General features: G+C 48.0%; 1 protein-coding gene across 1 annotated transcript in view; it reads right to left on the reverse strand.

Moving 5' to 3' along the window:
• LOC143989405 (kinesin-like protein KIF28) overlaps positions 1-14,557 on the reverse strand; it is a 38,464-nt gene that overhangs the window by 11,846 nt on the left and 12,061 nt on the right. The window contains exon 2 of the mRNA XM_077489523.1: positions 4,499-4,649. Within this exon, the coding sequence (XP_077345649.1) occupies positions 4,499-4,649 (151 nt within the window). The remainder of the gene's footprint in view (positions 1-4,498; positions 4,650-14,557) is intronic.

The following is a 14,557-nucleotide window of genomic DNA, read 5'->3' on the forward strand; positions in this document are numbered from 1 at the left end:
CCAATGTAGCCCTAAGGGAGTCCTCAGTGACATAAACCGGGGCTGAAAAACCCGACAGGGGCACTGACTCGTCTTGAGAGGCTGGCTCCAGTCTTGCAGGGGGGGATGGTAATTTACAGGCACTTTTGGAACCCCTGGACCTAGGCGGTGATTTACCAGTGCCCTTCTTACCTCCCCCTGAGACCCTCTTACGAGGAGACATAGTACTAGGCTACAAAGCAGAGGTACTAGTACAAGTGCAATCACTGTTGTGCTTAAAGTCTCACAATAATATATATGCTTAAATTGCACAACCTGATGCTGAGTAGGTGTCTAGGTTTGCCTGGATCCAATCCCCACGGATGCTTACTGCCCACAGCTCCTGTGTCTCCAATTACAGCCCCCTGACGCTCTGGGCTTTTAAAACTGCCGCCTGGCGCCTGCGCAGTACAGCGCCGTGCACACTGACGTGCACGGCTCGCAACCACACCCCCCCTCCTCCATTAGGCCGGGAGCGCGCCCGCGCGCGTGCACAAGGACCGCGGAATCCAGGGGGGGGGAAGGAGAACAAAAAATGGAGCTGCGTGGGACCCCTGAAGTGTTTACCTTATTTGTGGCAGGGACTGCAATGGAGACGTGAGTTAGCTGGAGAATCAGGCTTTCACTGAGCATGTGTATTGAAAAGGCATGTAAGTATGCATCAGGCTGCTCTTACTCCCTCTAGTGGTGGAAACCAGGTAAGACATACAACTACTCACAATGAAGAAATCCATTCATATAATTAAATATACAGGATAACTTCCCTTACCTGTCCCCGCCGCAGGAATTGCTGAACCAGACAAATTCCAGCCTTCACCCATCACGGCGGGTATTGTTAGCCAACCTTCAGGTATATCTGGGGTTCCTTCTCGGAAGAACCTCCCACCTGGGCCATGTAGAAAGCTCTGCCAGAAACTTTCATGCGCTCTGTATAAACAGTACACCAAGTCTGGTTTTCCCAGAGCCCAGTCTTCCAATGGAGAGGACTTACAGGCAAAACCTCGCTTCTTCGGCTGACGAGGCCCGGGTACCATACCATCTTGGGAGTCAAATATCGGCCCGAGGTATGGATCCGGTTTATTGTAGCCCTTAGGCCCTCGCAGGGACCTTCATAGAGCTAAAGTTTTACGTGACCATCACCATAGACACTGGCGAAAAAACTGAGGTGCCTCCCAGATGGGAGGGGTTATATAGGGGAGGAATTCTCCTTAATTGGGGTCAACCAGTGTCCAATCACCAGAGGTGCCTATATAACCCACTATGTAATGAAGCTCCTGTGTCCCGTGATGTATGATCAAGAAAATTGTATAATGTATGGCCAGCCTTAGGTGTATTTTGCCTAATTCGCTCCAAGATGCATTGTTTTATTCTGTACATCTGAGGTTGCCCTAATATGCCGTGTTTGAGTACTGAATCCTTGAAAGATGGCTAGCAAACTAAGTGGAATACATAGGCTGCCATGGCTAATCTCCTTATAATGCTAGCTGCCTCTGCTTTACTTTGATTTGCTGTCCTGGAAGATGCAGGTTAGGCTTCTCTTTACCTGTACTAAGGCAGTTGCTCAGAACGTATTGAAATTGGAGAAGGCCAGGCAACCATCAATTATAGAAGGTCAACAATGGCAGCGTATGTTTCTCGCAGCACAGTTTTCCTTTAAGTAACAATGCAACATTGTTTAACCACTTAAGGACGGCCTCACGCCGATATACGTTGGCAGAATGGCACGGCTGGGCACAAGCATGTATAGGTACGTTGCCCTTTATGAGCCCAGCCATGGGTCGCGTGCGCCGCCGGGGGCATGCTCGCAACCCGAACCTGAGCTTCGTGACCGCTCCTGTGGGCCCGATCACCAATGGTGTCCCGTGATCGGGTCACAGAGCTGAAGAATGGGCAGAGGTAAGTGTAAATAAACCTCTCCCCATGCTTCCTAGTGAGCCTGTCACTGATCGTCTGTTCCCTGTCATCAATAAACGCTTATTTTTTATTTATTTTTTACCAAAAAAGTTGTAGAATACGTATCGGCCTAAAGTGAGAAACATTTTTTTTAAATATATTTTTGGGGGATATTTATTATAGCAAAAAGTAAAAAAAGCATTTTTTTCAAAGTCGCTCTATTTTTGTTTATAGCGCAAAAAATAAAAAATGCAGAGGTGATCAAATACCACCAAATGACAATCTGCAATGAGTGGCAGGTGATGTGGCAAGTGGAAATCCACAATGGGTGGCAGGTCACGTGGCAAGTGGACAACCCGCAGTGTGTGGCAGGTCATGTGGCAAGTGGACAATCCACAATGGGTGGCAGGTGACGTGGAAAGTGCACAATTTGCAACGTGAGGAAAGTGGACAATCTGCAATGAGTGGCAGGTGATATGGCAAGTGGACAATCCACAATGGGTGACAGGTGATGTGACAAGTGGACAATCCGCAATATGTGGTAGGTGACGTGGCAAGTGGACAATGCACAATGGGTAGCAGGTGACGTGGAAAGTGCACAATTTGCAACGTGAGGCAAGTGGACAATCTGCAACGAGTGGCAGGTGATGTGGCAAGTGGACAATCCACAATGGGTGACAGGTGACATGACAAGTGGACAATCTGCAACTTGTGACAAGTGACAATCTGCATCTGGTGGCAGGTGACACACTCTGATTCTGCATTATGGTGAGTTGAACTATTTAATTTTCTATAACAATGTAATAATAGAAATAATGTGTTTCAATCATCCTGACACCATAACACAAATGGTGCCGTGATAATTGAAGCACCAACATCAGCCATTGCCCCAATAAATTGCCCCCCAAAAAAGTATTTTCTATCAGTGCCCCCCCGAGACTTGACTCTGGATCCGCCCCTGGGTGAGGGGGGGGGGCATACAATATTTTGCTATGGGGCCCTGTGATTTCTAGTTACGCCCCTGCTTCCAGTGGTTAGGAAATAGCAATCTAAGCCACTATCAAGCAGTATCTCAAGATGTCCTTAATTTGTGGAGATGGATGCAGAGCTCATCAACAAAAGAGCAACCTCGGGAGTGGCCTGCACATCAGCGATACACATGGAATTATAAGAGGCAAAGGTTTCCTGCCAAAACAGTGAGATAAGGTGACATCCCCACCATATGTGAAGGTAGGAGCCCTGTTCTTTCATGCCCTCCAACTAGTTTTAGGAGATAAAGGGATACATACAGCTCATATTGCAAGTTTATGTGTAAAAATGAAACATTTCCTCCAGTCATCTGCAGGGAACAAAGTGTGTAAATGTTCTCACTTTCAAATGGAGGGGGCTTCTGCTTTGGAAGTCCCCTTCCTCAACATGACATACAACCGAGAATCGGTATGGTTAAGGGAATGTCTTGGGAGAGAAATGTCTCTAGAGGAATAAAGTGGGGGTCAGTCGAAGTTTGTGGAGACAGATTGTCAGTTGGGTCAAGGAAAGCAAATCCTGGCTTATGTGAAGAGGCTGAAGGAAAGTGAGTCATGAAGGACAGACTCATGGAGGAGTAAAGTCAGGGAGAAAATGGTGCAGTTGGAGCAAGTCTTTTTGGAATAAGAATAATATGGCAACTGTCCATAGACTTGGACTGAAAGGATTGTCAAAGATGAGGGGTAAAGGGATCCTGATGATGGGACAGCCTGCGGGGTATGATAGAGAAAGGAGAGCTTGGGCAAGGTAAGGGAAGGAGGAAAAAAGGGGTCGATGGGGAGGAGGTATCCAAGGGAAAGTCCGAACATCTAAAGAGGAAAGATATTGCTCAAGTTGGCCCACTCGTTTGTCTGACAATCAATCCAACAAAGCTGCTTTACAGTATAGTTCAAAGTTGGGAAGGCCTAGTCCCGATTTAGGTTTTGTAAGGGCCGCCATTTGACAAAGTCTCTAATTCAGAGATCTGTGTAGGTAGTTGAGTACAGAAACTCTTAAGCAGAATGATAGGGATTGCTTTGAATATATAAAGAAGACGTGGAAGGATATCTATTTTCAGCATATGTGGCCAAACCAGGAAATATGTTTCAATTTCCAGCTTGATCTCAAATATTTCAGTAAGGATTCTATGATAATTGAGGTGATAAAGAGCTGAAAGATCAGAGGGGATATGTGTGCCAAGATAGGTATTTAAATCATTTTTTATTCTTAAAGGGGAATTCCTGCTGCATCAGTGATGAGTACAGGGTTATGTTTAAGATTTCTCACATGTGACATTTCTATAAAGTTCAGACAGAAAAAAAAAGTGAATTAAGACAAGTACACACTACAGGGGGTTATTTTTTGTTCATATTTCATGTCAGGTTTACAGTCACTGTATTGTTTCAACCATGCCACAGTCCTGAGTCCTATGAGCTAGGCACATTTTAATATGACATTTAACAGTAATAATTAAACAGAAAAGGTAAAAATGAACAAGCTATACTGTATATGTTGGAAAATGTAACCATATATACAGTGTATATATATCTCAATGACCAAAACTTCACGAAATATAACTAACCTTGAAATTTCCAAGTTTCTGACTGTTTCAGTGACTCTTTCAGGAAGATATTCTCTTCTCTTAGGGCTCGGTTGATGTCCCTTAAAAGCTCAGTCTCTTGTTCCAATTTTAATAATTTCAAATAGAGCTCGGATACTTGGCTATCTGAATCCTGAAATCCAGAAAGAGAAGTATTCTTATACTGAGTGTTTTGAATAAATCAAAAAAAAAAAATATATATATATATATAATATTATTGCCAAATGGTTATGTATGTACAATATCTGCAGCCTGGATCATGTCAGGTGGATAATTCTGCCACTGCCAACACATCAGCAGCAGAATCATCGAGGTGCAGGAACAGTTTACTCTAATGGAGGTGCTCGCACGTTGGTCTGGAATGTGCAACAATCTCACTAGTGAGGGTGGACACCTGACCAGTTCAGCTTACAAACGAGAGGCACCGTAGGAGAAGATAATTGGTCTGATGACTTGTTATACAAATTTTTTTCGTTCAATTTCCTTTAGATTTACCTTCAACTATGTAGTGCAAGGGCCTGCCTGATTGCATACAATTTGAAAGTGTTTGTTTAGGTTTGACCTCATATTATATGGTTTCGGTAAATCTAAAGGAAAATTGTATATGTGTAGCTGTGTATTCGTTCAGTTTATTTTAATAGGTCTTAAAGCAATATGCATAGTGCATTGTATAAAACTGGTGTGCTGGGGGCGTGGTCTCGGCGATGCACTAGAGGAGACGTGTTCCGTGTGAGCTCCGCTGCCAGCAGTCTTTCAACGGCATCTACACACTAATATAACACACAACGACCTCCGCGGATGATGGGGAAGAGATCGGGGAGGCCCCTGTCCCGAAAAGGTGGTGCTGGCAGTTCGATTAAGCGGTACATGTCCGCTGAACCGGCCGAAACGGAGCATCCGGATGGCCTGGGCCGCACACTGCGTGGTACGCCAGCTGGAGTAGGCCCCTCCTCCCAGTCCAGATCGGAACGCAGACACTGCTCGCCGGATTTCTCGGGTGGCTCAGAGGGGGAGGATGGAGACCCTGATCACCCAGGAGTGGCATCGATGGTGAGTGATCTCCCGACTAAAGCAGACCTGGCGGCTATGCTCCTGAACCTCGAGAAAGTTATTAAAAAGGAGGTATCGGCGGTCCGTTCGGATCTTTCACAGGTCCTGCTCAGGGTGGAGGAAACGGAGCAATGGCTTGATCGCCACGCATCCGCCATTAGAGCACTGCAGACATCCACGCACTAACTGGCCGTGGCGCATCGGATGGCGCTATACAAACTCGAGGACCAAGAAAATCGTAACCGTCGCCACAACGTTCGAATTAGAGGCCTACCCGAAGCGACGGGAGATGAAGATCTGCTTCCGTCCGTTACAGGTATCTTCAATACTCTCCTTGGTCGCCCGGTGGGTGACATGCTGAAAATTGATAGGGTCCATAGGGCCCTCCGTCCCCGCAACCTTGGTACGGACGCCCCCCGGGATGTTATCTGCAGGGTCCATCATTTTCTGGATAAGGAGCTTATCATGCAGAAGGCCAGAGTGGCATCCCCCCTGGACTTTGATGGCGCTATGCTTTCTTTCTTCCCGGATTTGGCCAGGGAAACATTGGACAGACGCAGGGCCCTGCGTCCACTCACCGAACTGCTACGGGCTGCGTCTATTAAGTACCGGTGGGGTTTTCCTGCAGCCTTGATTGCGACTGTTGACGGCAGATCGGTGGTCCTTAGGTTCCCAGAGGACCTGGAGAAGTTTTGTGCATCTCTGAACATAACCCCACCGAACCTGCCAGGCTGGCAGGAATATCTCCCACCCATGGCAGATAGCCTTGAGGCCCCTTGGCGTAAGGCGAATCGCAAGCACCGTGCTTCTTCTGCTGGAATCCCTCTGCATCCTGCCTAAAGGTGAACTCTCTTTCCACGCTGAGGCGTTTCAACCTTACCCCACTTTGGTGCGGACCCAGGCGCCCCACCTTGCCTTCATGTATCTTGACGGCTGCGCTTTTCACCCTTCTCACCCTGCACACTGTTGCTACGTTTTGCTTTCAGGAGCCCTCGGAGGCTGGTTAGAGCAGAGTCATGGATCTGACTTTGATTTGTGTTTACATACTTACCGGACGGGTGAACTGTGCAGCCCACAATCGGTTGGCCTGGGGACCGGGTAATTCTTTTACAACTTTAATTAGCATTTTCATTTTAATGTTTGTTTCATTGCCGTTCCTTTATGGCTTTCGTTAGTTATTAATGTGTTAAGGTTACTGTTGTGTGGTCACAGTTTTCACAATTTCACCACTCTTATGCTCACTTGTGATATGTGTTGCTGGCGGTGGAGCTCCCGAGCACCCCTAGGACTTCCTTGCTCGCTTTCCTCTTTCCCTGACCTATGTCGGGTCGCTCGGGCCTCCCCCCCATCTGCGGGGTGCTGCATGGCGCGCCGTCCCTATATCCCTGCTCCTTCGGGGGTGGGGGGTGTGGGGGCGACGTGCTGGGTATGTGCCCTGTTTGGCACTGCAGGATTTTGCGTGCACACGCAGCCAGCCCCGCGGCTGGATCTGCATTCTGTCCCTTGTGTTCACTCTCTTTTTCTTCTCTCTCTCCGTGTTTCTTCCCTGACCCTTACCTCTGTCCCCCCCCCCTCCTCTCTCCCCCCCCCCCACTATTGATTTATGCGGTATTCTGCTCCATACAGCCCGTCCTGTGTAGTGTACTGATGTTTACGGTTCCCCCGTACTTGCTCCAATGGCCAAGACGAACCTAATCTCCTTCAATGTTAGGGGGCTTCACGCCCCGGGGAAGAGGCATAACCTCTACAGGGAGCTGAATCGCCTACGGGCAGATGTGATCTTCCTGCAGGAGACACATCTCACGCACTCGTCCACAGTTAAGTTAAGTTCTCTCTACTACCCCACGTGGTACTATAGTTTATCTGACAAGGGTAAGGCCAAAGGTGTGGCCATTGGACTCCGTAGGGGAACCGCATTTATCTTTGATTCAATGATGTGTGACCCAGCCGGGCTATTTTTATTCTTAAAGGGTACCCTGGGCAGCATGCAATGTACTTTGGCCACTCTGTATTCCCCCAACCAGGATCAAGCTAATTTTATTGCTTCCACTCTGAAGAAGTTGCGGGATTTCTCCCATGGGTGTGTTATACTTGCTGGGGACTTCAACACACCTCTTGAACCCTCCCTGGACACTTCCAGGGGCAGTGCTGCTACCTCCCATAAACGGTTGAAGTTTATACGTAAGCAGCTGCATGACTCACGGCTCATGGATGCTTGGAGACTCATACACCCCCGCGATCGGGACTATACCTATTACTCGTCGGTTCACCAGACCTATTCTAGAATTGACTTACTGTTAATTGACCACCGACACCTCCCACTCCTGGTTTCCTCGGCTATAGAAACTTCTCCCATTTCTGATCACATGCCCATTGTGCTTAGCATTCGTGTTGAGTCACTGCCGCCTAAGTCCACGAATTGGAAATTAAATGAGGGTCTCCTTGCTGACGAATTAGACGCCAAGGGCTTAGCGGAGGAATTCACCCTGTACTTCCGAGACAACCTGAACCCTGATATCTCCCCGGGTACTTTGTGGGAAGCCCATAAAGCTCATATTGGGGGTAAACTTATTGAATTAGGGGCCAGGAAGAAGAGGGAACGCACGCAGCGTCAGACTGACCTACTCACGGAAATTAAACATTTAGAGCAACAACATAAAGCCTCACAGACCTTGACACTACTCCGCGCTCTCACGGAGAAGCGCGAAGAGTTGAAGGCCCTTTTACACCTAGACCAGAAAAACCGGCTCCGCCGACTGGCCCACAGTTTCTATGAATGGGGCAATAAACCTGGTAAATTGCTGGCGCGGTCCCTCCAACAGAGGCACGCTGCCCCGTTCATAGCTAAGATTAAGTCCTCGGCGACCACGGTGTTTGATACACCTGGCATTGCCGACGAGTTCCGCAACTTTTATCAACACCTCTACCACGTTCAACACTCTACCACGGACAGAGAGTCAAAAACGCAACTCATCAGGGATTACTTGGAACGCGCCAATCTGCCCAAATTGCCTCACAGTACTTTGGCCTCCCTTGAGGGGGAGCTTACCCCTGCAGAGTTACATGGCTTTAAAAACCATGTCTACTGGGAAGGCACCAGGTCCGGATGGCTTCACGGTAGCCTACTATCGTTCATTTGCAGACATTCTAATCCCCCACTTGACTAGGTATGTCAACACAACCTTGGAAGGCGGCAGGTTCCGCCCAGAAACCCTGCATGCCCATGTCACAGTCATACCTAAACCCGGGAAAGACCCTTGTGACTGTGCGAGCTACCGCCCTATATCGCTACTAAATGTTGACGCCAAGATCTATGCCAAAGTCATTGCTAGTAGATTGCTCCCTTTAATCCCTCGATGGGTGTCACTCGACCAAACGGCTTTATTCCTGGGAGAGAAGCACGAGATAACTCACTACGTACTCTATCCCTGATGGCATATGCACGCAGGACCTCCCAGCCCACCCTTTTACTCTCAACGGATGCTGAAAAGGCGTTTGATAGGGTGGACTGGGAGTTCCTCATAGCAACACTTTCCCATTTAGGTATTAATGCCCCCCTATTGTCACAGATTTCCGCTCTTTACCGCCAACCTACGGCCCAAATACGTGTTAATGGTATGCTGAGTGCTCCTTTCACATTGTATAATGGCACACGCCAGGGCTGCCCCCTTTCCCCAATTCTATTTGCGCTCTCCCTAGAACCCTTTCTCTCCGTAGTTAGACAGAACCCCAATATTCATGGGGTAGTAGTTGGCCGCACTGAACACAAATATGCTGCGTATGCGGATGATATTTTATTTTTCATACAGCAACCCCTAATTACGCTCCCCAATCTCTTGTCGGAATTCTCCGCTTATGGCGCTGTTTCCAACTTCAAGATTAATATGGTTAAGTCGGAAATCCTAAATGTATCCACCCCGTTGCGTACAGTGACACAATTGAAACGAGACTTCCCCTTTCAATGGCAAACAAGGCAGATGAAATATTTAGGGATATACCTTACATCTAACCCACATTCCCTTTTCCGAGCCAATTACATGCCCTTGCTCAACACATTATGAGTTGATATACAGAGATGGACACAACTTGCCCATTCATGGTTGGGAAGGATTGGGGTGGTTAAGATGAACCTGCTGCCTAGGGTACTATTCATGTTTCAGATGTTACCTTTTGGAATTCCCCCGGGTTTCTTCACAATTGTTCACTCTTTAATCACTAAGTATGTGTGGAGAAGGAAGAAACCTAGACTACCCAGGTTGTTACTTATTAGGTCCAAACGTGATGGTGGCTTGGCTTTGCCAGACCTTAAGTCTTACTTCCGCGCAATAGTGCTGGCCAGGCTCTCCGACTGGACATTTTGTAAAAACACTAAGCTCTGGGTTGAGCTGGAAATGACCCTTTGTGGGTCTGATCCTTCGACGCAAATGTGGATACCAAAGAGATACCGGAGTCTATCACCTGATACCTCACCGCTTACCCTCTCTTCTCTGATGATATGGGATCAGCTGTGCAAGACTTATGGTTGGCTGTATAATTCACCTTTACTGCCCCTTACTGGTCATAACTATTTTCCGCCAGGGAACATGGACTCTAACCCCCACCTTTGGAACTTGGGATCCAAACCTCGCCTGCACCAGGTCCTGAGACCAGCAGGAGTGCTACCCCTATCCTCCATGGTGTCAGACCGTCCCATCTCATTTATGGATCAGTGGAGACACCAACAACTATCTGTCTTTGTTCACTCACTGCCAAAGCCTTTGAGATCTCTGTCAGACTCAACGCCTGTGGAAGCAGCCTTCTCCGAAATACAACCAGTGGAAAAACCCATATCGTATTTTTATCATGCTCTGATCTCGCTGTTGTCTTCCCTTTCCCCCACATTTATCCGCAATTGGGAACAGGACCTTAATCAAGAGTTGGACTCGGATCAAGTAACCAATATTCTCACCTTGACCCATACTTCGTCGGGAGCCTCTAGGGTGGCGGAGATGAATTACAAGCTCATCACCAGATGGCACTATACCCCTGTTTTACTCCATAAGTTCTTTCCTCAAATATCCCCTCTATGCTGGAGGGATTGTGGAGAACTAGCTACCCATGCCCACATCTGGTGGTACTGCCCACGGTTACGTCCTTTTTGGCTTGCAATTATATACTGGATTAAGGAGATTCAAGGTTGTGTTGTTCCTAATGGTGTGTTTTGTTTCATTGCACGGGTAAATCAGTGGGACCATACAAGCACTCTGCTACGCCACATCTCCTTAATGCGGCCAAAACCCTTATTCCATGCTATTGGAAGACCAAAACTATACCGACATTACGCCGATGGCTTTTATTAGTAGACGATATTTATCATATGGAAGATATGACACTTTCCCTTAGGGGCAAAGCAGATCTGGCTAAAAAGATATGGTCCCTCGGTCTACACTTCCTCTGGAAGGACCTCTATCCCCTTATGCCAACTCAAGCATATGTCTAAGACGTTCCATAAATCACAGCTGATAGACGTTTGGCGTCTGCAGCACTCGGGAGAGCGTGACTATACCTACTATTCCTCTGTTCACCAGGTGTACACTAGGATAGACTACTTCCTGATCCCCCATGCGCAACTACATGCCGTTGAACACACATCTATTGGAATTAGGACTTGGTCTGACCATGCACCCATATTTTTGACATACCGTATATCTGATCACGCCCCTTTCAGGCATCGCTTCTGGCGTCTGAATGAGAGCCTCTTGCAGGCACCGGAGGTGTTGGCGGAGGTGTCTAGGGAGCTGCATTGTTACTTCCAGGAGAATGCCCAACCTGATTGCGCACCTGGGATTTTGTGGGAGGCTCACAAACCGGTGATTAGAGGGATCCTTATTAAGCATGGGGCCCGAATTAAACGGGAACGTACCCAACGACTTAGCCAGCTCCTACAGAAACTTGCTGTTGCTGAGGGCAAACATAAGCATAGTCCCACACTGTCCTCGGAATCTGACTTGACAACCTTGCGGAACCAGATCAACGATCTCCTCCACTACAGAGCAAAGGCACATTTACAGATCTGCCGTAGAATGACATATGAATCAGGGAATAAGTGCGGAAAACTGTTGGCGAGAATGGTCAGGGACTTAAAACTTTCCATGTACATTCCTCACATTAACAAGGCAGGGGGCAACAGGGCAATCCTACCCACGCATATTACACAGGAGTTTCATTCCTTCTACTCCACCCTTTACAACCTGCCTCCGGTGACAGCGCCTCACTCAGAAATGGAAGAATACGTTGCGACCTCTCAAATGCCCTCTCTCTCGCCTGACACGCAAAGACTCTTAGACTCTCCCATAACTTTACCAGAACTCCAAACGGCCATAAAATCCCTGAAACCTGGGAAAGCACCGGGTCCTGACGGCTATACCTTGCAATATTACAAAACCCTATTCCCAGTCTTGGGCCCCCAACTACTTACGGTTTTTAATGCCATGGGGTCGGGAGAAACATTTGCCTCCGCTACCCTAGGTGCCCATGTCTCCGTGATCCCTAAAGAAGGGAAAGACCCGGCGTCCTGTGGCAGTTATAGACCTATATCGCTGCTGAATGTGGATCTTAAACTGTTCACCAAAATACTGGCTACTCGGCTGGCATCGCATCTCCAGCAACTTATCCACCTAGATCAAGTGGGTTTTGTCCTGTCAAGGGAAGCTAGAGATAGTACCACCAAAGTGCTGAATTTGTTACACATTGTGTCATCGCGGAAGACCCCTTGTCTATTTTTAAACACTGATGCCGAAAAGGCGTTCGATCGGGTTAACTGGTCGTTTATGTTTACAGTACTTCGACATATAGGACTGGGGGAGGTGATGCTGAGCTGCATAGCTAGTATATATAGTAATCCTACGGCCCAGGTGAAGGCAAACGGTGTACTGTCAGAACCTTTTAAGATCACCAATGGCACGAGACAGGGCTGCCCATTGTCCCCCCTGCTTTTCGCTCTGTCCTTGGAACCGTTTTTTGCCAAGATCAGAATGAACCCTGATATACAAGGGGTGGCAATTGGTCGACTGCAATGTAAGCTGTCAGCCTATGCAGATGATATGCTCTTCTCCATCACTAACCCGATTATTTCCCTACCGAACCTCCTGAGTGCATTCGAGACATATGGGAAACTCTCTAACCTTAGGATTAACTTTATTAACTCTGAAGCGATGGGAATATCTATTCCGGCACGTACCCTCTCGGTGCTACAATCCACCTTCCGATTTAGATGGGCTTCCTCTGCCTTGACTTACCTGGGCACGAAAATCCCAACTGACTTGTCTCGCATCTATGACTATAACTTTCCCCCATTGTTGATAAAGATCAGGACACTGCTAGACACATGGCATAAGGGGCTGCACTCATGGTTTGGGAGATGCAATCTACTAAAGATGAGTGTGCTGCCCAAACTGTTATACCTCTTTCAGGCTCTCCCGATCAGAATACCTTCCATATATTTTAAACAGGTGCAGTCTCTGTTTGTCCAATTTGTCTGGGCACACAAGAGGCCACGCATACCACGTGCCCAACTTTCTGCTCCAAAACGATATGGGGGACTGGTGCTCCCCGATGTTAGGAGATACTACCAAGCTATCCACTTAGGCAGAGTCGTGGACTGGGGACGACATCAAGAATTGAAATTGTGGGTACAGATAGAACAACAGCAGGTAAACATTCCCCTGCGATCTGCACTATGGTGTGGTGGCTCCCTCCCCCCAGAGATAAAATCGCATCCTTTGATAGGGAACACTCTGATGCGATGTCTTCAGGCGACACTTCCGAACTCCCTGACTACCAAAACATCTCCATTGACCCCGATTCTGGGTAACCACCGGTTCCCCCCTGGGAATTCACTTACACGCTTTAGGACGTTGAGACTGTGTTACGGCTGCACGATTTGTGCGGCAAGGTAGGTGGCCTTTGTCAACGGAGCTAACCAACCCCGCGGGCTCATTCCAGCTCTCCTTCTGGGACGCAGTACAGATACACCATTTCCTTCAAAGCATCCCAGATCCCCAATCTTACACACGACCGCTGACCTCATACGAGGAATTCCTCACGGGCACGGAACCAATTTCTCGGGTCCTCTCTACAATGTACTCGACACTGAATACACCAGCCCACCTGCCGAGCCTAGCGTGCTTGGACAAGTGGGAGGCAGAGCTTCAATGCACCTTTACTGCAGTCCAGAAACAAAATATAATTGACCACTCTCTTAAAACGTCGATGTGCACTAAAATTCAAGAGACCAATTATAAAATCATGACACGGTGGTATCTTACACCGAGTCGCCTGCACGCCATCTTCCCAGACACGTCGGCACATTGCTGGTGGTGCCATGAGGAAAGGGGGTCCATGCTACATATGTTTTGGTCCTGCCCTAAGTTGACGCCTTTCTGGACTGCGGTACGCACGGTGTCTCAAAAATTTACGGACCTGCTGATTCCCAATGACCCGGCGTTCTTTCTACTCCATGTATCCACCCTGCCCCCCAGAAAATATAGGAGATCTATACTGAGACATTTGACTAACGCTGCCAAGTCCTGTATCCCCCTACTTTGGAAGCAGGACTGTCCTCCAACCGTAGCTATGTGGTTGAAGAGGGTAGAAGACATGAAAAAAATGGAGGACTTGGTGCTGACAGCACAACACAGACAGGACACCTATAGGAAAACCTGGTCTCTCTGGAATATGTTCATTCTTTCAGATGAAGGAAAGTCCCTGCTTGCGCCTTGAGCTGTTGTGATTATACAGACGCTAGGCAGTATACGGAGGTGCCGTCCCCATGGACATGTACCTCCGTCACACGCCTCCCCCTGTCCCTCCGCACCCCCCCCTTCTCTCCCGATCCTCCCCCTTTTCCCCTGCATCTCACCTTTCTCTCTTCTTTCATTCTTTTCTGGTAGCGTTATGTCGGCCTATATTGTTTAGACCTTGGATATACCAACGAACTGAGCCTCGGGAGTA

Source organism: Lithobates pipiens, unplaced genomic scaffold, assembly GCF_037356315.1.
Source record: "Lithobates pipiens isolate NorthernLeopardFrog02 unplaced genomic scaffold, aLitPip1_a1.2 Scaffold_18, whole genome shotgun sequence".
NCBI classification, from domain to species: Eukaryota; Metazoa; Chordata; class Amphibia; order Anura; family Ranidae; genus Lithobates; species Lithobates pipiens.